This window comes from Ceratotherium simum, chromosome 33 (genome assembly GCF_057802395.1).
Source record: "Ceratotherium simum simum isolate JZ-2026a chromosome 33, ASM5780239v1, whole genome shotgun sequence".
Classification (NCBI taxonomy): domain Eukaryota; kingdom Metazoa; phylum Chordata; class Mammalia; order Perissodactyla; family Rhinocerotidae; genus Ceratotherium; species Ceratotherium simum.
The window spans coordinates 5056952-5077473 of NC_141932.1; the positions used below are offsets into that span (position 1 = coordinate 5056952).

The 20522-nt window shown below is 55.2% G+C and overlaps 1 protein-coding gene across 2 annotated transcripts; it reads right to left on the reverse strand.

Moving 5' to 3' along the window:
- Window positions 1-13: 13 nt before the first annotated feature.
- On the reverse strand, window positions 14-20502 carry BRSK1 (BR serine/threonine kinase 1). Of its 2 annotated transcripts, XM_004439076.3 has the most exons (19): window positions 20122-20502; window positions 18182-18276; window positions 18002-18087; window positions 15800-15940; window positions 13460-13576; window positions 13347-13380; window positions 13192-13260; window positions 9011-9157; window positions 8516-8547; window positions 7886-8056; window positions 7301-7398; window positions 6929-7088; window positions 6644-6704; window positions 5835-6204; window positions 5291-5339; window positions 5071-5194; window positions 4176-4374; window positions 2799-2888; window positions 14-332 (listed from the first exon to the last, which is right to left on the reverse strand). In XM_004439076.3, the coding sequence occupies exons 1-19, from the start codon at window positions 20255-20257 to the stop codon at window positions 175-177; spliced, it is 2337 nt and encodes a 778-aa protein (XP_004439133.1). In that variant the 5' UTR covers window positions 20258-20502; the 3' UTR covers window positions 14-174. The 2 variants fall into 2 exon arrangements, with proteins under 2 accessions (XP_004439133.1, XP_014649918.1); XM_014794432.2 differs by lacking the exon at window positions 20122-20502 and having other exon boundaries at window positions 17998-18087.
- Window positions 20503-20522: the final 20 nt, after the last annotated feature.

Genomic DNA, 20522 nt, shown 5'->3' on the forward strand with positions numbered 1-20522 from the left:
CTAGAACCACCCCCCTTGGGCACAGCCCCCTGAGCCCCATCCCTGCAGGGCAAGGCCGAGTTTGTTGTGTCTCCCCCCTCCCTACATATTCGTTGGGCCCTATTTACAGATTCACAGTTGGGGGGCAGGGAAGGGGGGTGGAGGGGGCTCCCCTCCTTCCCCAGCCCCCTGGGGTCAGGGCAGAGGGGTCCCATTGGTGGCCAGGAGTTTCTTGTCCTTAGGCGGGCCTCGGCGGGGAGAGCTGGTCAGCTCCGGGTCTGGGCGGCCGGGTGGGGGTTGCAGGCTTCGGGGCGGGGTGCCGGCAGGCCGGGTCTGGGCCCCGTTCTTCTCGTCTGTGGGGGAGGAAGCAGTCTGGCCTCAGTACCCCCAAGGCCACCAAGCCCTGGGGAACGTGTGCCAGCAACATCGTGGTGAGGCCAGAGCCCCAAGCCTGGGGAGAGGGTTGCCAGGGGGACACACACCAGCAACCAGGCCTGGCGACCCCAGGACATCAGGCCATGCATCCTAGGCCCTCCAGCCCTATGGCTTTGGAAACGGGGCGAAGTCAGTCCTGGTGAGACCAGGCAGCCCGACTTCAGGAGACACTCCCAGACTCTGGTCAGGACCCTATTTGCTAAGGGACTGCTTGTCACATCAGCAGACAAGAGGCGAGTCCCCCAGACCACAGGCAGAGGGGCCTCCTTCCCTTCTGCCATCCTTGTTGTTAGGGGGGATGCTCCTTGGCAGTGGGGCCTATGGGAACCTACAGTGGTTGTCTGGGGGGTCTCAAGTCCTTCCAGCTGGGCCTGCCTGACAGGGGTCACCCTTTTGTGGGGCCTGACTTCCCCAGGCTAGGGGACTACAGTGTTGCCGGAGATCATCTAGCAATTTCTATAGGGTCTGAAACAGTACCTGAGGCCCCCTAGCAGAGACTGGCCCCCTTAAGAGACACCAACGCTCTAGGCTTGGTTGCCATAGCAACTGATAAGGCTGTTTCCCTTCGGGGCAGACTGGGAGGTGGGAGGTCGCCCCCTGCCCCATTCCCCATTATAACACATGTGGCTAAGGCCCCGGATGGATGCCTGTTGGTCCTACATCTTTGTGGGTATGTTCTTTGGGGAACCCTGGTGGGAAGGCCAGCTTTCCTTGGCAACTGGGTCTAGAGAGGTTCAGGGGGTCTAACCTGCCTTCTGGTTGCCCCAGGCAACCAGGCCTGGTGGCGAATGACAAGAGCAGAGTTTCTTCAGCTCCCCACTAGTGACATTTGGGGCTGGGTAATTCCTCGCTGTGGGGGCCATTCTGTGCACTGTAGGATGTTTTGCAGCATCCTGGCTTCCTACCCACAAGATGCCAGTAGCATCCCCTCTCCCCGCAGGTTTAGACAACCAAAAACATTTCCAGACATTGCCAAATGTCCCCTAAGGGGCTGTGGATGGCAGAATGCTCCCCTCCAAAGATGTCCCCGTCCTGACGCTGAGATACTGTGAATGTGCTACCTTATAAGGCAAAAGCAACCCTGCAGTTGTGATTAAGATTAAACCCCTGAGGTGGGGAGACTATCTTGGATGATCTGGGTGGGTCCAGCTTAATCTCAGTCCTTGAAACAACCTTCCCGGGCTAAGGTCAGGGTCAGAAGGAAATGCCAGCACAGAATGACATCACCAGCTTTGAAGATGGGGGAAGGGCCATAAGCAAAGGAAGCGGGGAGGCTTCTAGGAGCCTCTAGGAGTCGGAAAGGCAAGACCAGACTCTGCCCCAGAGCCTCCAGGAGGGAGGGCGGCCCTCCAGACACGCTGATCTTAGCCCAGTGAGACTGTGGGACCTCTGACCTCCAGGACTGTACCAGAATAAACAGGTGTTGTTTGAACCACTGAGTTTGTGGTCGTTTGTGACAGCAGCCACAGGAAACTAAAACAAGAGTGAAACAGGCCCCCAGTCGAGAACCACTGCTCCCTAGCAGTCCTGACCCTGGGACTCGGTGCTCTCCGGTGACAAGGCCACCCAGGCTCCTACCCTCATTGCTGGGGTCCTGCTTGCCTGCTCCCTTTCACCGTGGGGACTATGGGACCCCTATTCCGAGAGGAGGTGGTGCCATGTCTCAGGAACGGGGCTGAGCAGGAACCCTCTTCCCTTAGGAATTCTGGTTATCCCTGGTTGCTAGCGCAGGCACACCTTAGCAACAAAGCCTGCCCAAATTTGCTAGGGAATTCTGCTCCCTCACAACCAGGCTGGTGGGCCCAGGCAAGCCCCACCTCCCTGAGCACAGGTCATGCACACTCCCCGTGAGCTCAGTTTAGGACAGTGGGCAGGGGAGGCCTGAGTCCTTGAAAGCCAGGCCCAGCCAGGCCAGAAAAGGCTGAGCCTCTGCAGAGAGGGTGACCAACCTGTCTGGGTTTTAGCACCGAAAGTCCTGCATCCCGGGAACCTCTCAGTCCCAGGCACACTGGATGGTCGGTCACCCTCCTCCAGAACATATTTCCGGAACCTCTTTTGGCAGGAAGTCCCACTATCCCCAACACAGAGACCAGTCGTCCTCTTAGGGACCCCTGGAGGTCCTCTCCCTAGCAATGAGGTCTTCTCAGGCTCAGGATGGCCTGGTTCCCATGGAGCTCAGGCCCCAGCCTCTCCGGGAACCTGCTCACAGCTCTGCAGGTAAGGCCCCAACACAACAGTGACACTATGACAATACGTGGGCCTTGCTTCCCCACAGCTGCAGCCCTGCCAGCAAACCAAACCCTGCAGCACGTGGTCACCAGGAAGCCTCCCCTCTGCGCCTCGGGATAGAAGAGGGAGGCAGCCCCGCAGCCCTCGCCTCCTACCTGCCAGGGCCTGCACGGAGGGCTGGTCATGAGTGCTCAGCAGCTGTGCCTGGATGGTCTCCACCACTCTCTTGAACCGACGGCTGGGACCTGGAAGGGGCAGAGAAACAGACCCACTTGGGGACAGGGAAGGCAAGGCCCTCCTGCCCTGTGGAACCCCGTCCCTCCACTCCGCAAAGGACTCTCTTCCTCTTGGTCTCAATTTCCCCCCTCTGTTGGGGCCAGGCATAAATCCTAAGAAAGGTTTGACTTAAAATGAGTGTTTGTTTTTTCTTTGTGAGGAGGACCAGCCCTGAGCTAACATTCAATGCCAATCCTCCTCTTTTTTGCTGAGGAAGACTGACCCTGGGCTAACATCCATGCCCATCTTCCTCTACTTTATATGGGACGCTGCCACAGCATGGCTTAACAAGCGGTGCGTCGGTACGCACCCAGGATCCGAACCGGCGAACCCTGGACCACCTCAGCGGAGCACGCGCACTTAACCGCTCGCGCCACCAGGCGGGCCCGAGTGTTGCTTTCTATTTAAAATGTAAGATAAATAAATGGGAAGGAAAAAAAATCTTAAAATCGAGAAAGATCTGCATCTTAGTCTTTAAGGGAAAGAAAAAAAGTGCCATAATTCATTTTGGTGATGTAACACCCCAGCATTCCACAGCAGCCTGATTTAAACACTCCAGGAGCAAGCTCATCTCCTAGCTGTAACATATTAAGACTGGTGACAAGGATAGCAAACAGAGGTATCCCTTGTTATCTAAACTTGTTATAATGACTCAGGAATCAAGTAGAATTGGAAGCAAGGCATTTCTGTGGTTTTCATCTCTTGTGCCAACTCTTGATTGCTCGTGGCTGCCTGGAGTTTCTGAGGTGGGAGCTGAGCTCAGCAGGAATAAGTGCTGTGATGGATTGGTGATGTCTGCTCTGGGTGCAGGAATGAGGTTTTACAGCAGCACACCCTCTGTGTACAGTCTTAAAGTAGTAGGAAGAGCTCTGCGCTATGAGGTCAGCAGGCCTAGGTTGAGCCCTAGCCCTGTCAGGGTTTGCAGTGTGACTCCAGTCAAGTCAATTTACCTCTTTAGGACTCGGTTTTCTTATCTGTAAAATGGGTGATTACTAACACCCCAAAGGCTGCTGGGAAGCTTCCAGGAAATCATGCATATAATGCACAGGACGTGTTGTAAATACCCATCAAATGTTGATGAGGGGAGGGGGAAGGAAAGGATGTGGGGGTGTGAGAGAGGAGGGGCTCACAGAGTCAGCACCAGCTGAGCACGATCTCCTCCTCCCTCTTGCTGCCCTCCTGGGTTGCTATCTTATCTCAGCTGTCTTGAGCATCCTAAACACCAGGCTGGGGCAGTCTAGTTGAGGGAAACTTACCGGAGATCAGAGTAAAGGTGACAGAGTAGATGCCACCACCACCACTGCCGTCCCGTCGGGAGGAGGGCTCGGGACCCTCAGAGGAGCTGATGTCCACCTGGAAGCGGACGGGCTTCTGGAAGACGGAAGGGCCGCCACTGGCCTTGTACTCGGCCCTGAAGCTGGTCTGTGACAGCACACTGTGACTCAGGCTGGGGATCTGAGAGAGGTGGGGGACAAAAGGAAAGGGTGATTCCTGATTCCAGGGAACGGATAAGCAACCCTATAACCAGCTCTGCCCAAGGGACTACAAGTCCCATCAGCCACTGGGGGAAAAGAATAACAGAAAAGGCATTGGGAGTCCCCATTGCCTGCTAGGATCCATAGCTTTCTCTGTCCTACAATAAACAGGGTATCACAGGAATGTTTGACCAATTGAATCCCAACGGTGACTAGGCGCCAGCCCCAGGCTCCAGGACCACATGAAACAAACTTCTCCCTCCCTTCACAAACACCGCCTATAGCCACAACTGTCTCAAACTATAAGTCCCATTAGTGCCAAGAGCAAAGAACCACAGGACCCAGTGGACAGACCTACAATCTGCTGGGTAAAGAAGTTCCCTCTGCCGATCTCAGACCTGGTGGTAGGGAAAAGCAACTCACCAATGCTCAAGGGACACTAACATGTGAGGAATTGTAATTCGGGATCCCATTCACCACTTCCAGGCCGCAGGGCACAATAAATCTTTCCTGTCTCTCTGCCCCTACAATGACCAAACCCAACCCAAGATGGAAAACTACAAATCCCACGAGCCCCAGGAGGAAGTCAGGCCAGTGCTGAAGTGGTGAACCCCAGGGGCTGCTGGGATTTGTAGTTCTGTAATGGCTAGCACGCATGAAGACCCAGGCCCCTCACCGACAGGAAGGCATGGACAATGTCTGCTTTGATGCTGCTGAGAGGTTTGTCCTTTAGCACGAGGAATATTTGTTCTTCTTTGTCCAAGGAGATGAAGTTCCCAAACCAGGAGCGTTTTGCCAGCCTGAGTGGGAGGGGATGGTTGGAGGCGGGTCAGGAGGGGACTAAGGGAATGAATCCCCCACTCCGTCTCCTCTGTTCCCTTCTCTGTCAGACTCACTCTGGAGATGACTCTGGTGTCAAACTGGACATCTCCTCGGCGGTGGGGACTGGGGAGGGGAAAGCATGGTCAACACTAGTCTATCATCCGTGTTCAGTACACAGGCCAGCAGCCACCTCCAACCAGGAGACCCAGACCCCAGCATCTATTCAGCTCTCAGTAGCTAAACCCCAAATGGCACGCTGCCTGATGTTTCTTCTAGGGATGCTGCCCCCCACTCACCCTCACCACTGCCCCTCCAATCCCAGCTAGGCCAAGCCCCTTAGGGGGTGCGGCTTGCTAGCCATGAGCCAATGGGAAGATGAGCCAGAGCACTGAAGGGGCCTATCCTTCAGGGGGACTCCTCCTCCAGAGCTGGAAGCCCCACCTCCTCTCTCCTCAATACCTGAATCTCAGCTCACTACTCCACCTTCTCCCAGGATATGCGAGTCCTGGCCCCCCAGCCCCTTCCTCCTTGGGGACCCAGATGTTAGCTCCCAGCCCCCTCCCCACATTAGGACTGAGGAGTCAACCCCCAGCCCCTGTGCCCCAGGAACCCTTGTACCCTGCATCTTGCGCCGGTGAAAGCGAGGGGAGCCCAGGAAGCTGTTGCGGATGGAGTTGAGACGACTCCTCCAGGCGGCTCCCCCGACGCCACCGCCGGGGCTGGGGGGCGGTGTTGTCCCCGGGGTCCCAGTGGGGCTGGCCCGGGGCGTGTGCAGGGGCGAGTGCAAGGGCGTCCCCCCAGAGGAGCGCGGGGAGCCTGGGGGGCCGGGCAGGGGCGTGGAGCGGGCACTAGGAGGCGGGGGCTGCTCCCCGGTGCCCCCACCTCTGGGGCCCCGAGAAGGCAGCGTCTGCGTTTTGGAAGTCGGGGAGCCCCCGCCCCGAGCCTCATCTCCAGCCCCGGGCTCCGGTGAGAAGGAAAAGACTGGACTCTGTGGAGGAACGGAGACAGGTGACAGGACGGACTACAACTCCCAGAAAGCTCTAAAAGCCCCACTCGCACACACTCACGAAGGCAGGCCCCGATGCATGCTGGAATTTGTAGTCCAATTATTCCCCCTCCCAACTCCCACTGTTGGGGGGGGCAGGGACTTTTTCTATTATGCTCACCGCTGTAAACCCAGCAGTGACTGGTACACAGTAGGCGCTCAATTAGCTTTTGTTAAATGAATAAACGAACCCTTCAGACACACTGAAAACCCACTCCTATGAGATGGAAATGGCCAAAGGCCTAAAATACTAATGAGGCCTTGGGTCCTTAGCCCTTTGGGGACAAGGAGGCAATGTCTCAAGACTTCATGGGAATTGTAGTTTCTGCTGCTCATCTTTGCTCCCTCACCCCTTCTCAGTTCACTGGGCACCTAGCCTTACCCTTGGGCTGCTCAGAGGGCTGGAGGACAGACCAGTGGAGGCTCCACTGACACTACGGGATCTGTTTCCAGGATAGATTAAAAAAAAAAAAAATCAGGTGGGAGGGTTTCAAAAGGTTCAGATGTCCTCTCTCTTCCATACTCCTTCAAGATGAGGAAATGAGCCCCAGAGAGGGGAGGTGACTCGTCCCAATCCACAGCATGTCTGAGGTGGGATGGGGTTAGAACTCCAAACTCCCTCCCCACCCAGGACTGTGGATCCCACTGGAGGGAGAGGGGCTCCCACCTCTGGCTGTGCTGGGCCATCTCCAGGGCCCGTCGGCTGGGCACTGGGGAGCCACCACCCCCGGCATCCGTGATGCTCAGGACTTCCATGGACTTCCGCTCTGGCCGCCGCTTCCCATGACGGCTCAGCATGGGGGAATCCACACGCTTCCGAGGTGGGTCTGCGGGCCGAGAGATTCAACCCAATCAAAAGACATATTCGACCAGCCGTACGTGGCACTCATACAGATGGGGAAACTGAGGCCCAGAGTGGAGAGGAGTTTTGACAAAGGTCACAGAGCAAGTCAGGGAGTGTAACTCCAAAAGCTCAGGGCCTGCAGCCCCTTCCTCCCTCAGGAATCCGGGGTCTGGACTCCCAGCCCTGCCTTCTCACCAACATCATTCCGGGGAGGCAAGTCCTGGTCCTCGCAGCTGGGATATCGCTCCTTCCGATCCAAAAGCAGATAATATATCATCTTTTCTTGGTTCTCTCTATTGGGGGGGGGGGTGAGAGGTCATGTCCCAGAGGTAGTCTCATCCCCTGCCTGTGGCTATCTGGGGCTCAGTCCACCCAGTGTCTCTGTCTGTGGCTCCATTTTCCTAGGTATCCATATGGTTGGTTCTTTTGTCTCAGTGTACGTCAGCCTCACTTTACTCAATAATAATAATACCACCTAACATCTGAGCACTTACTATATGTAAGTACAATATGAGGCACAGTCTAAGTCTGTCTCAGCATCCAGGAATACTTTTCAGCATCCTTTCTGTCTTTTCCCTCTGGTCCTACCGCCCCCTCGTGGTTCCTCCGGGAACAGCTCCACGTGGGAGCTTTAAGCCACGCCCCATCTAGCGGCCAGAGTCTGCGCATGCGCGAGACCCTGGCGCGTCGCCGGCTGACCGTCCGGCGCCTGACTGTCCCGGGAGCTGCGGCAGCTCGCCTCACGTGGCCAGGGTGTGTGTGTTGGGGCGGGGGTCTTACTCCTCGCTGCGCAGCTCGCGGTGCAGCCGCTCGCGGTCCCTGAAGCAGCCCAGCGAAGCCATGCTCTCCAGGACGTCGGGGTCTAGCTCTCCATTTGACGGCAGGCTCCGCATGGCCACCCGGCGGCCTGGAGCTGGCTCCAGGCACGGGTCTGGCTCGTGTTTCCCGCCCCTGGGGAGGGGGAGAAAAATCGTAGGGAACCACGCATCTGGACTCGAGCCTCTCCTTCATCCGAGACTCAGGGCGTCCCGGCCCCTAGCCCCTCCTCCCTCAGACCCGCAGTCCGGGCCCCCAGCCTCTTCTCCCTCAGACCCAGGGGTCCAGACCCCCAGCCCCTCCTCCCTCAGACCCGGGTGTCCAGACCCCCAGCCCCTCCTCCCTCAGACCCAGGAGTCCAGACCCCCAGCCCCTCCTCCCGCAAACCCAGGAGTCCGGACCCCTAGCCCTTCCTCCATCCACCTCTGTCCTCTTCCCCTAGGACCCAGAAGTCCAAGTCCGTGACCCCTCATCATTCAGGAACCTCAGCATCCCACCCCCTAGCCGCCTCTCCTGATTTGGGGGCCCTTGATATTTGGGCCCCCTCCCCCTTCCTCCCCCAGAGACCCAGGTGTCCAGTTCCCCCATACTCACAGGTACCAGGGATGTTTCTGAATTTGCTCCAGCTGTGAGGGGGGTGGGTGTTAGAGAAGCAGAAGTGAGGTTGTTTGAACACAGTAGGCGCTTAATGAAAGTTGATGGGGTGGCACTGGGGGTCCCTAAGTGCCCCCAACGCCCCCTCCACCAAGGGCGGGATGATGGCTCGTCTCCCCCTGGTGGCAGCTGAGCGCATTGCCCTGCGCACGCGCAGTACGACTCCCCCGCCGGCCTCGCTACACTTCCCGCATGCGGAGTGGCATCCTGCTACTTTCCGTGCCGCTTCGGCAGGGCCCGTCGGCGCATCCGCCCTCCCCCAGTTTGGAGGGGCAAGTTTGCAGGACCCCGGAATGAGGCTCAGGCAGCGACCCCCCCCCGCTAGCCGTCACCCCAGGGTCTGACGGGCAGGTCCCGGAACTCCATCCTCATGACTCTGCCAAGGATTCCGTCCTCATGACCCACTGTCCCCCCTTCCCCGCCCCTCCAACTCACACTGAGCCTTTTCTCGGGCTCCACTTCGATCATCCCCCTCAGGAGGCTCTGGCAGTCTGGAGGAATGAAGTGGGGCATGTGGAAGACGCCCCGTTTCACCTTCTCCAGCAGCTGGCGGAGGTTGTCATCATCAAAGGGCAGGGCCCCCTGGGTGAGAAATAACCAGACCGCTTACAGAGCTTACGGTACACCCGGCGGGAGTCCAGGCGCTTCACACGCCTTGACACATTTAGACCTCACACAAGCACAGGAGGTAGGGAACTATTATTATCTCCACTTTACAGATGGGGAAACTGAGGCACAGAGCTCGGAAGTGGCAGAGCAGGGGTTTGGCAATGGCCAGTCTGGCTCCAGGGCTTAAGAGGCTGAGGTTGCAGCTTGGAGGCTGTACCTTTAAAACAGGTTTCTCTCCAGACCAGTTTCAGGAGGGGTCACCTGCATTCATTCATTCAACAAAGGTGAGCATTGTTGTGGGTCAGGGATCTAGTAGTGAACAGAACAAGCCCTTGCCCTCCTACAGCTCACACCCCAGAGTCGGAGACACTTGTGAGCAAGCAAACATGATCAGCTATATAGTGACAGAGTGACTGAGGTGACACTGGAGCAGAGATCTGATGAGGCTGAGCGAGGCCTGTGGAAAGCTGGGAGTGTAGAGGGTTAAATAGTGTCCCCCCAAAATTGATGTCCACCTGGAACCTCAGAATACAACCCTATTTGGAAATAGGGTCTCTGCAGATGGAATTTGTTGAGGATCTGGAGATGAGATCATCCTGGATATAGGGTGGGCCCTAAATCCAATGACTGGTGTCCTTATAGGCAGAGGAGAGGAGGACACAGAGAGACACAGAGAAGCGAGTCACGGGAAGATGGAGGCAGAGACTAGGCAATGCATCTACAAGCCAAGGAGTGCCCCAGAGGTGAGCAGGTCACGTAGGGCTTTCGGCCTCGCAGAGGGGCACGGAGCACAGCGCTTAAGAGCATGGGTGCTTGTGCTGGCTGCCTGTTAGAATCCTTGCTCTGCTGCCTGGAGCTGCGTGACCTTGGGCATGTCCTGCCACCTCTCTGACAGCACCCACCTCCCAGGACGCATCAGGATTAGATGACAGTCCAGTGCTGGGCACATGGTAAGGACCACCTATGCCGTGTTAGCTGTTGTTACTCATTCCACAACTGGTTGCTCCCCTGCTGTCTCCCAGGTTCTGGTCTGGCCATGAGGGATGGAGCAGGGGACCAAACCAGATCTCTGTCCTCACGGGGCTTCGCCTAGGACAGGGCCTGGCATACACGAGTTAATAAGCAACAGTTATTGAATGAGTAGAAGTTGCATTCTAGTGGGGAAGGCAGACCACAAACTAAAGGATACATTGGGGGTAGAGCGAGATGGGAGCCCCATTTTAGTGAGGGAGTCGGGAAGGGCTCTTAGGGGAGGTGACACTAGACAGAGACTCGCAGGAGTGACAGTGTGAGTCTCTGAGGGCTTTTCCAGGTGTGGCAAGTGGCCAGGTGCCCCCAGTATCAGAGTCCTGTGGACAAAGAGTGTAGGGTATGGGTGGGGAGATGGGGAGAGGGCACCCCTGAATGCCGGTCCAGGGGTCTGGAAGCCTGGGTGTGACTTCTGGCTGCCTGTTGTTCTAGCACTGGCCTCAGTGTCCCCTCCTCTGCGAAATGGAGATAATGGTCCCGCCAGGCAGGGCTATGGTATGGATTAAAAATTACAATCATAAAACATAAAAACAATACAGTTGGTTCTCGTTATTCACGGTAGTCGTGTTCTATAAAGTCGCTATGAACGCTGAATTAGTGAATACTGAATGATTGCTCCTGGACAAAATATGGGGTTAGGTTCCTGCGAGCCTCTGGTCACAACACTGCTGTCAGCCGATCAATATATAACCTTGTTTTATGTGTGTTTCTGTTTAAAGACCCTGTTACAGACTGTATGTGTGCATCCTCCCAAAATTCATATGGGATGTGTCCTCCCTAATCCCCAATGGATGGTGTGTGGAGATGGGGCCTTTGGGAGGTAATTGGGTTTAGATGAGGTCATGTCCTCATAAGAAGAGGAAGAGACTAAACCTCTCTCTCTCCACTATCTGAGGACAGTGGGAAGGCGGCTCTCTACAAGCCAGGAAGTGGGCCCTCACCAGATACTCGATCTGCTGGCAACTTTTTTTTTTTTTTTTTTTGGCTGAGTAAGATTAGCCCCGAGCTAACATCTGTGCCGGTCTTCCTCTACTTTATATGTGGGTCACCGCCACAGCATGGCTGACGAGTGGTGTAGGTCCATGCCCGGGATCTGAACCCACGAACCTGGGCCACTGAAGCGGAATGTGCCAAACTTTAACCACTATGCCATGGGGCTGGCCCCACGCTGGCACCTTGACTTGGACTCCCAGCCTCCAGAACTGTGAGAAATAAATGTCTGTTGTTTAAGCCCCCCAGTGTATGGTATTTTTGTTATAGCAGCCAGAACTAAGGCAGACCTGCTATTTAACACGTGTAGCTGATTCACTAACACAGAGCTCATGGCCAACTGTGCTGTAACTCACGCCTGAATGAAGCTCATCTAACACGTGTATTCCCTCCGTGAGGCACAAAACAGGCCTCTTGAGCTGAGGAACACGAGACAGCACTTTGGCGCTACACTTGGGGGCCGTTTTAAACAATAAATCACTGACCAAAAGCACAAAAATGCAAAAAACGTGTGAAGGACACTTATTTACAAGATGAGCTGAAACAAGGGAAAGAAAGCAAAGCGTCGCCTTGTTCGACCTCAGCCGGGAACATGCGTGTTGGGGCCTCGAATCTTTTGCCACTCTGTGCACATCTGAGAATGACCTTGAAAGCCCCAAGAGCATTGATTTTGAGCTTACAGATAAACTTCAGTGAGTAGGCGAATCCGCAAATAATGAGGATCGACTGTAATAATGATAATAAACTACTAATAATAGTTATTGAAATATAAAAAATAACTATTGAGCACTGCTCTAAGGGCTTAAGATGCAACATCCTACCCACACCCTCACAATTACAGGTACTGTCATTACCCCCATTGTGCAGATGAGGAAACCGAGGCTTGGAGCAAGAAAGTGACTTGCTCGCTCCAGGGGCGGAGCAGGATTTGAACTCAGCTGAATGGGCTCCAGGACTGTGCTCTTAATCACTAACTGCAGGAGGGCTGGAACGTTCTTAGCTGGCTTCTCAAGTGCCCATTCTCCCCATGGGGCTGTGAGCCTGATGAAGGCACTGCCCAGTGGGCCTCGTTCCCCTCGGTGTCACCGAGCCCACCTGGTCACATAGCCTCATGGTGAAGAGACCAAGGATTGACCCCAGGTCTGCCACCTACCAGCTGTGTGCCCGTGGGCCTGTTGCTTCCCCTCTCTGGGGTTGTCAAGAGAATTACATCAGGTAATGTGTTTGGAACAGTGCCCGGCACAGAACAAACCACTTATTTATTCACGCCACATGCATTCATGGAGGGCTTATGATGTGCCCACTCTGGGGTCGAGATGGTGAACCCACAGAACAAAACACGCAAAGACATAAGCCCTAGATGTAGGCCCTGACCTCGGGGAGCCGATGATACAGAAGGGAAGGGAGATGCCACTCAAGGAATTACACAACTAAAAGCACAATGACAACTCTGATGGTTGCCGGGAAGGAGGGAGCTACCACAGGGGATCTGACCTCATGGGAGGAGGAAGGAGGAGGCCAGGGGAGGCTTCCTGGAGCAGTGACAATTGAGCTGAGAGCTAAAAGAAGTCTAGATACTAACTAGGTGAGCAACAGGGTTCACAGGGATGGAGGAGAGTTCTAGGCAGAGAGAGGAGCAGGTGCAAAGGCCCTGTGGCAGGAGCCGGGCTGACGTTTCCCAGTTTGGTTATACTAGTTATTACGATATTGCAACACCCTAGAATCAGTAAACAGCCACTGTCCCAAGCCCTCCAAGGGCTCCTGGCTGTCCCATCCCTTTCTGGGGAGCCCCTGGACTATCTCACAGTTCTGTGACTGAATGGTTAGCTCTAAGATCTTGGTCTGTTGGTTAATACCCCCCCACTTTCTTGATACCAGTTAAACATTTGGGAGACAATCCCTGAAGTAAGGATGGGACTTAATGTTCTGGGCTTCCACCAGTCAGGGCTGTTCTAGAAACGGGGCAGGAGAGGCGAGGGGCGCCTTACCACAAGCAGGGCGAAGAGGATGACTCCACAGCTCCACATGTCTGCCCGGCGGCCGTCATACTTTTCCCCCTGCAGGGAGAGGGAGCAGCCATGACGTTCACCCCTCCGCCGTGCTCCCTCCACCCTCCTCTCCCCTCCACCTGCGCCTTACTCACCTTAATCACCTCTGGACACGCATAGTGGGGGGACCTGAGGGAGAGAGGTGGCGTGAGCCTCCGTCCGGCTTCTGACCCCCTCCCTGGACTCAGGAGGCCGGGCCCCTACTCACCCACAGCTGGTCTCCAGGAGGCTGTCCCCCACCTGCAGAGACGCCATGCCGAAGTCTGCGATTCGGATGTTGTTCTTCTCATCCAAAAGCAGGTTCTCGGGCTTCAGGTCTCTGTGGCTGAGACAGGCAGGTGGGCTCAGGCCTCTGCCCTCCTCCCGGAGGCCTGGGCCCCACTCTCTCTCTCTCAGAGGGGGCAGGTCTGGAAACGTTTTATTGTGGACAATTTCAAACGTGCCCCAAAGTAGAGAGAAGGCTGTGAGGAAGCCCCACGCACCATCCCCCAGCTTCTCCCGTCATCAACTCAGAGCAAATCTCTCAACTACACCTCTGCATCCTCTCTCCTTCCCCCACTGGATTATTTTGTAGGAGACCCCAGACATCGTAGCATTTTATCCACAAATGTTTAAATATGTCTGAAGTGAGATATTTTGAGGTAAGCAGGGCTGATATCGAGCTGGCTCTTAAAATGTTGAAATATCTTTGTACTGAATAATAAAAAAATACTGCCATCCCAAGCCTATTGCTGGTCCCTCCCTCAGGACCCCCCCCTCTTTGGACCCCCAGGGGCCAAACTCCTCAAGATTTAAGGGTTAATGTCTGGGGGAGGTGGGGCCCCAGGATCCTACAGTTTCTGGTGGAAGGGCTAACTGGGTCATACTTGTGGTTAAATTTGCTGACTATCGCCCCCTGCAGGTCAGTGTTTTTAACGTCAGGGTTTTGACACCGTCTTGTCAATGGAGAGGTGTTGACAGTCTAAATAGGCTAGCTTTTCACCACCAAGCTTTACTCCCAAGCCTGAGCCCCTCCACCCTGATCCCCACCCCATCTGCAATCTCCACTGCAGAGAAGGAGGTGTGCAAACACATGAGGCTGAAAGACGAGCTGAAGGCATCCGTTTTGCCCCTTAATTAACCATAAAAATTCCGTATGGTTAACATCTTATTTTGAGAGCTGAAGGCAATTCAATGAGGAAGGGATGATCTTTTCACATGGACGTTCACATGCAAAAAAGAACTTCAACCCTTACCTCACACCATATACAAAAATTAATTTGAAATGGATCCCAGGCCTAAATGCAAGAGCTAAAACTATACAACTTCTAGAAGCAAACATAGGAGGAAACCTTAGTGACCTTGAGCTGGGCAAAGATTTCTTAAATAGGACAGAAAAAGCATGCACTGTAAAAGAAAAAAAATCAACAAACTTGCATTTATCAAAATTTAAAACTTGCTTTTCACAAGACATTGTTCCAAAAAGGCAAAAGCATGTCACAGACTGGGAGAAAATACGTGAAAATATACATTTGATAAAAGATTTGTTCTTAGAATAAATAACTCTTAGGAGTTACTCCTAGAGTTATCCTAGAATAAAGAACTCTTACAACTCAATAATAAAAGACAAATAATTCAATGAAAAATGGGCAAAGGATCTGAATAGACATTTGTCCAAGGAAGATATATGAATGGCCTATAGGCACATGGAAAGATGCTCAACATCATTAGCCAACAGGGAAATGCAAATCAAACCACAATGAGATCCCACTTCACACTACCAGAGGGCTATAATAACAAGTGTTGGCAAGGATGTACGGAGATTGGAACCCTCAGACTGCTGGTGGGGATGTTGAATGGTGCAGCCACTGTGGGAAAATGGTCCGTCACTTCCTCCAAAGGCTAAACATAGAACTGCCATATGACCCAACAATTCTATCCTAGGTATGTACCCAAGAGAACTGAAAATATAGGTACACACCAAAACCTGTACGTGAATGTTCACATGTCCTCATTATTCATAATAGCCAAAAAGGAGAAACAACCAAAATGTCCATCAACTGGTGAATGGATAAACAAAATATGGCATATCCACACAATGGAATATTATTCAGCCATGAAAAGGAATGAAGCACTGATATATGCTATAAGATGGATGAACCCTGAAAATATTTTGCTAAGTGAAAGAAGCCAGTCACAAAAGACCACATAGTGTATGATTCTGTTCATAGGAAATGTGCAGAATAGGTAAATCCATAGAGACAGAAAGCAGATTAATGGCTGTCAGGGGCTGAGGGCAGAAAAGACAGAGAGGTGACTGCTTAACAGCTACCGGGTGTTGATTTTTGGGGTGATGAAAATGCTCCTAAAGTACATAGTAATGATGCACAACATGTGAATATACTAAAAACTACCGAACTGTCCACTTTAAAAGGGTGAATTTTATGATGTGTGAGTTATATCTCAATTTTAAAAAAGAGATAAAAGATTTGCTTGGGGCTGCAACACACTGGCCTCTGGTCAGCCTGCCATGTGCTCCCAAGGGCCTCCCCTCAAGCTGCCCTCTCACCAGATGGAGTAGCTATGGCAGAAGTCCAGCGCCGACACGATCTGGCGGAAGAACTTCCGCGCCTCCTTGGGGGTCAGTCTCCCCTTCTTTACCAGGTAGTCGAACAGCTCACCTCCAGAGACGTGCTCCAGAACCAGGTACCTGGGGGACATGGAGGGGGCAGAGGGCTGGAAGGGGCATGTGGAGGACCGAAGAGCCTGGTCTCCCTCTTTCATCAGTCCCTCAAGCCCAGCACAAGACCTCAATCCCATTGGCCCCTGGAGGCAGAGAACTACAATTCCCATGAGTCTCTGGGAGGAGGAGACTCCTATCTCCATGAGTCTCTGGGAAGAAGAGATTCCAATTCCCATCAGCCTCTGGGAAGAAGAGACTCTAATTCCCATCAGCCTCTGGGAAGCCAAAACTCAATTCCCATCAGCCCTGGGCAGTAGAGACTCCTATGTCAACTTCAGGGGTCAAGACTTTGACTTATAGTTGTCCTCAGGAGATCAGGCAATTCCACTAGCACCTGGAGGTCAGAGATCCTAATTCACATAGGCGCCTAGGAAATAAAGCCCCCTATTCCCATCAGCCTCTGGGAAGCCAACATTCTCAATCTCATTGGTTTCAGGGATGCAGATAATGGAATTCTCATCTGTTCTTGGGCAATGACCTTTGCAATTCAACTGTCAACTTCTGAGGTAAAGACCACAACTCCCATCAGTCCCTAGGAGGAACATACACCGATTCCCATCAGTCCTTGAGGGGAAGAGACCCTAATTCCCTCTGGGGGAGGGAAACCAAAATTCAATTCCCATCAGCTCTGGGCAGCAGAGACTCCTATGTCAAATTCAGGGGTATTAGTACTTTGACTCCTAGTTGTTGCAGGAGAAAAAGCAACTCCATTAGCACCTAGAGGACAGAGACGCCCAATTCTCATAGGATCCTGGGAAATAAAGACCCCCCTATTCCCATTAGCCCCTGGAAAGCCAAGCCTCTTATTCTCATAAGCCTCTGGCATGAAGAAACTTGAATTCTCATTAATTCTTGGCAATAACAGATCGCAGAGTGCACTAATCCAAGTTAACTTCTGAGGTACAAGACTACAAGTCCCATCAGCTCCTGACAGGTTAAAAACTCCCAATTCCCATAAGCCTCTGGGACATACAGACTCCTAATTCCCATCAGCCACCTGGATTCTAAAGACTCCAAATCCCATCAGGCTCTGGGAGGTTAAAACTCTCTTAATTCCCATCAGCCCCTAGGAAACAAAAGCTCAATTTCTGGGAGCTTTTGGAAGGCGGAGATTCCACTGTGAAGCACAAACTCCCATGGGCGCCCCCCGCCCTACACAGATAGTGGAGTGGAAGTGATAGCTCCACAAGCGGGTGACAACGGCCCCGCCCTGCCACCACACCTGGGGAAGCCTGAGGACTACAATTCCCACAAGCACCTGGGGCCAGGGCAGCTTCCTGCCTAGGGAAACCCGCCCTAGGATATGATGGGTGTTGGAGTCAGTTCATCCTGGGGACTGCGTGGTGGGGGCAGGGGGGCTGTCCCCTTTCCCGCTGCCCAGCCCAGCTGTCCCTTGGGTCACCAGAGTCCAGACAAAGGCCTATTGTGTGGAGTCGGGACAGCTGGACCCCACCCCCATCCTTCCTGGGGGGTAATTGACTTTGAGATACGGACTCAGAACTTCTAAGGAGGCCCATTGTTGGGGTTCCAGTCATAGCATCCACAGTTATGTTGGGGGAGGAGGGGGGAGCTCCAGAGTGGGAGTTTGGGAAGAGGCAAGATTTTCACTGGGCCTCGGCCTTCACTGGGCTCACGGCCCCTAGTCAACAGGGAGCATCTGTCCTTAGCAAGTTGGGTCTGGCTGAGGCCATCCAGATTATCCAGTATGGCGTGCGCCCTGCAGTGCAGTAGGGCAGGGGACTGGGGCTGGGAGGAAGGGGGAGGATCAGCCTCTGTCCCCGACTCAGTACGGCTTAGCTGTCCTGTCGCTGGGATACATTCGACCCTTAGCGTGAGGCCAGGTCAATGTGGAAACAAGGAGGATTATGTGTGTGTGCGGGGGTGTTGCTGTGGGGGAAGGGAGTAGGGAAGGGACTGGGCCTTCACTGGCCCAGCTGAGAGTGGGCTTCCAGGCCCTGTCTGCAGAAAAGTCCCACCCTAGGAACTTGGGGAGGGCGCATGGGGGGCTGGGTGTCTATAAATACCTACAAATATTTCTTGTTCTCGTAGACGTCATGGAGCTTGAGGACGTGTGGATGTTCAATGAGCTTCAGGATGGCAATCTCCCGTTCCACCTAGGGGACCGAGGGGTGGGACACAGGAGTGGAGGTCAGCATGGCCTCCCTTCATTCCCCCTAGCCCCAAAGGGTCCCCCCACAACACACACACCTTCATCAGCACCGACTCGGACAGCTTCTCCCGGTTCACGATCTTGATCGCGACCTTCTGGCCCGTGATGCAGTGGACCCCGAGTTTAACCAGCCCTGGGGGAGCAGGATTGAAGATGTGGGGTGTACTCCCAGAGCATCCTCCCCGCTGTGGCTCCTAAGCCCCCCTTTCCACCTCAATTCCTCCTTCTTGCCCTGCTGGCTGTTTAGCAGTGGCCTGAATCACCCTCACCTGAACTCCTGTGGGCCAACAGCCGCCATTCCCACAAAACACAATTCTCTTCCTGCTTCCTATTGCCCAATTCTGTTCCTTCTGATTGTCCATCACCCACCTGCCTTCCCCTCCACAGCCGCCCCTTGATTCTCAATCCGATTCTCTCCCCTTCCGGCGTGCCCATTTCAGTTCATCTCTCTACATATTCTTTCCTCACTGAGTCTCCATAGTTTTGTCTCCCTCATTCTGCCTCCTTCAAACCTCTCTCTCTTTCAACCCATCACTTCCTTCAATTCTCTGCCTTTTAATCTAGAGATTCCACGTCTCCCAAGGAATATAATCGCACCTTTGCCCCCTTCCCAGATCATCCTCCTCCACCTTCTCCGAAACCCTGACCTCTCAATCCCCTTCTTTGATCTACTTTTAATAGCAGCTGCAGCTGGGAGCATGCAAACCCCAAGGGTAAGCCCCAAAGCCACAGACCCAGGAGTCCAAGCCCCCAGCCCCTCCTCCCTCAGACCCAGGAGTCCAGGTCCCCAGCCCCCTCCTCCCTCAGACCCAGGAGTCCAGGCCCCCAGCCCTTCCTCCCTCAGACCCAGGAGTCCAGGCGCCCAGCCCCTCCTCCCTCAGACCCAAGGGTCCAGGCGCCCAGCCCCTCCTCCCTCAGACCCAGGGGTCCAGGCGCCCAGGCCCTCCTCCCTCAGACCCAGGGGTCCAGGCGCCCAGCCCCTCCTCCCTCAGACCCAGGGGTCCAGGCGCCCAGCCCCTCCTCCCTCAGACCCAGGGGTCCAGGCGCCCAGCCCCTCCTCCCTCAGACACAGGGGTCCAGGCCCCCAGCTTCTCCTCCCTCAGACCAGGAGTCCAGATCCATGGCCTCTTCCTCACCCATAACTCAAGAATTCAGGTCAGCAACACCTTCACACTCTTACCACTAGGATCTGGGGGTCTGACCCTCTTCTCCTTCCTACCTCACACCCTGGCCCTCAGCTTCATACAGACCTTGGGCCCACCAGTGGACCCCCTGCCCAGGACACAGGTGTGCAGCTCCCGCCTCACACCTGCCCACCCCCCACCTGGCAGGAGAGAGGCCGTGCTGGTGGCCAGTGCTTAGCAACAGCAAAAGATGACCCCCCCATTCCACAGCCACTCCTGGGGGATTCGCCTCTTGCATCCACCTTTCCACCTCTCCATTCCTGGTCCCCACACTGAGCCAGCATGCTGGAGAAGGGGAAGAATGCTGTAGACCCCATTGCCCTGGCCTCCCCCTGTCACCCCAATGGCCTGCCAGGAGAGCCTGAGGCCCTCTTTGGCTAGAGGACAGTGCAGAGGGAAGCGGCTTCCTGGGGTGCACCCCCATCCCGCCACCTCACCCCAGTCTGCGGCTGTACTGCAGCAAGGAACTCTGCTCCCAGTACGGCCGGTCCCGCTGCGGCCGGCCTCCCTTCCCCACCGAGGCCAGGGAGCCCCTCCAACCTCTGCCCCAACGGAGTGGGAGCCTTCAGGCGCCAGACCTCCCCCGAGGAATCCAGGCCCCTAGCCCCCTCCTCCCCAGGACCCCAGAGTCTGAGCTCTCAACCCTTCATCCTGGGGATTCAGCCGTCTTGACCCCCAAGTGCCTTCTCTGTGAGGGACCCAGGGGTCTGGGCAGCCTCTGCATACCCATGAGTCCCGCCCTCTGCCCCCCAGCTCCCCTGCCCCCGCCCCAGGTGTCCCCTCCCCTGGCTCACCTGTCTGTCCTTTGCCCAGCGTCTTCTCCAGCCGATAGGGGCCCACATATTGGGCGTGCTGGGGTGGGTGTGGGTGTGGGTGCGGGAGGTGGTAGGCGGGGGAGCCCCCGCCCCCCTCCTTGGCCCCGGACGACATGGTGCCCTTGGTCCCGGCCCGACTGGCCCCCCGGCCACCCCCCCTGCGGCCAGTAGCCCCGTCTCTCCGGTGGGGGCCGGCGACCGCTCCGTCCCGGCCCCCCCGGCTGCCCCCCACCTCTCCGGGGGTCCCCAGGGGGCTGGGCTGGGCCCCCCCACTCGGCGGGCCGCGGAGCTGGGGGAGGGGGGGCTGGCCCGGGGGGGTCAGGCCCCGGGAGTCAGCATGGCCCGGGGGGGCTGCGCGGCCCCCCCTCCCCAGCCCGTCC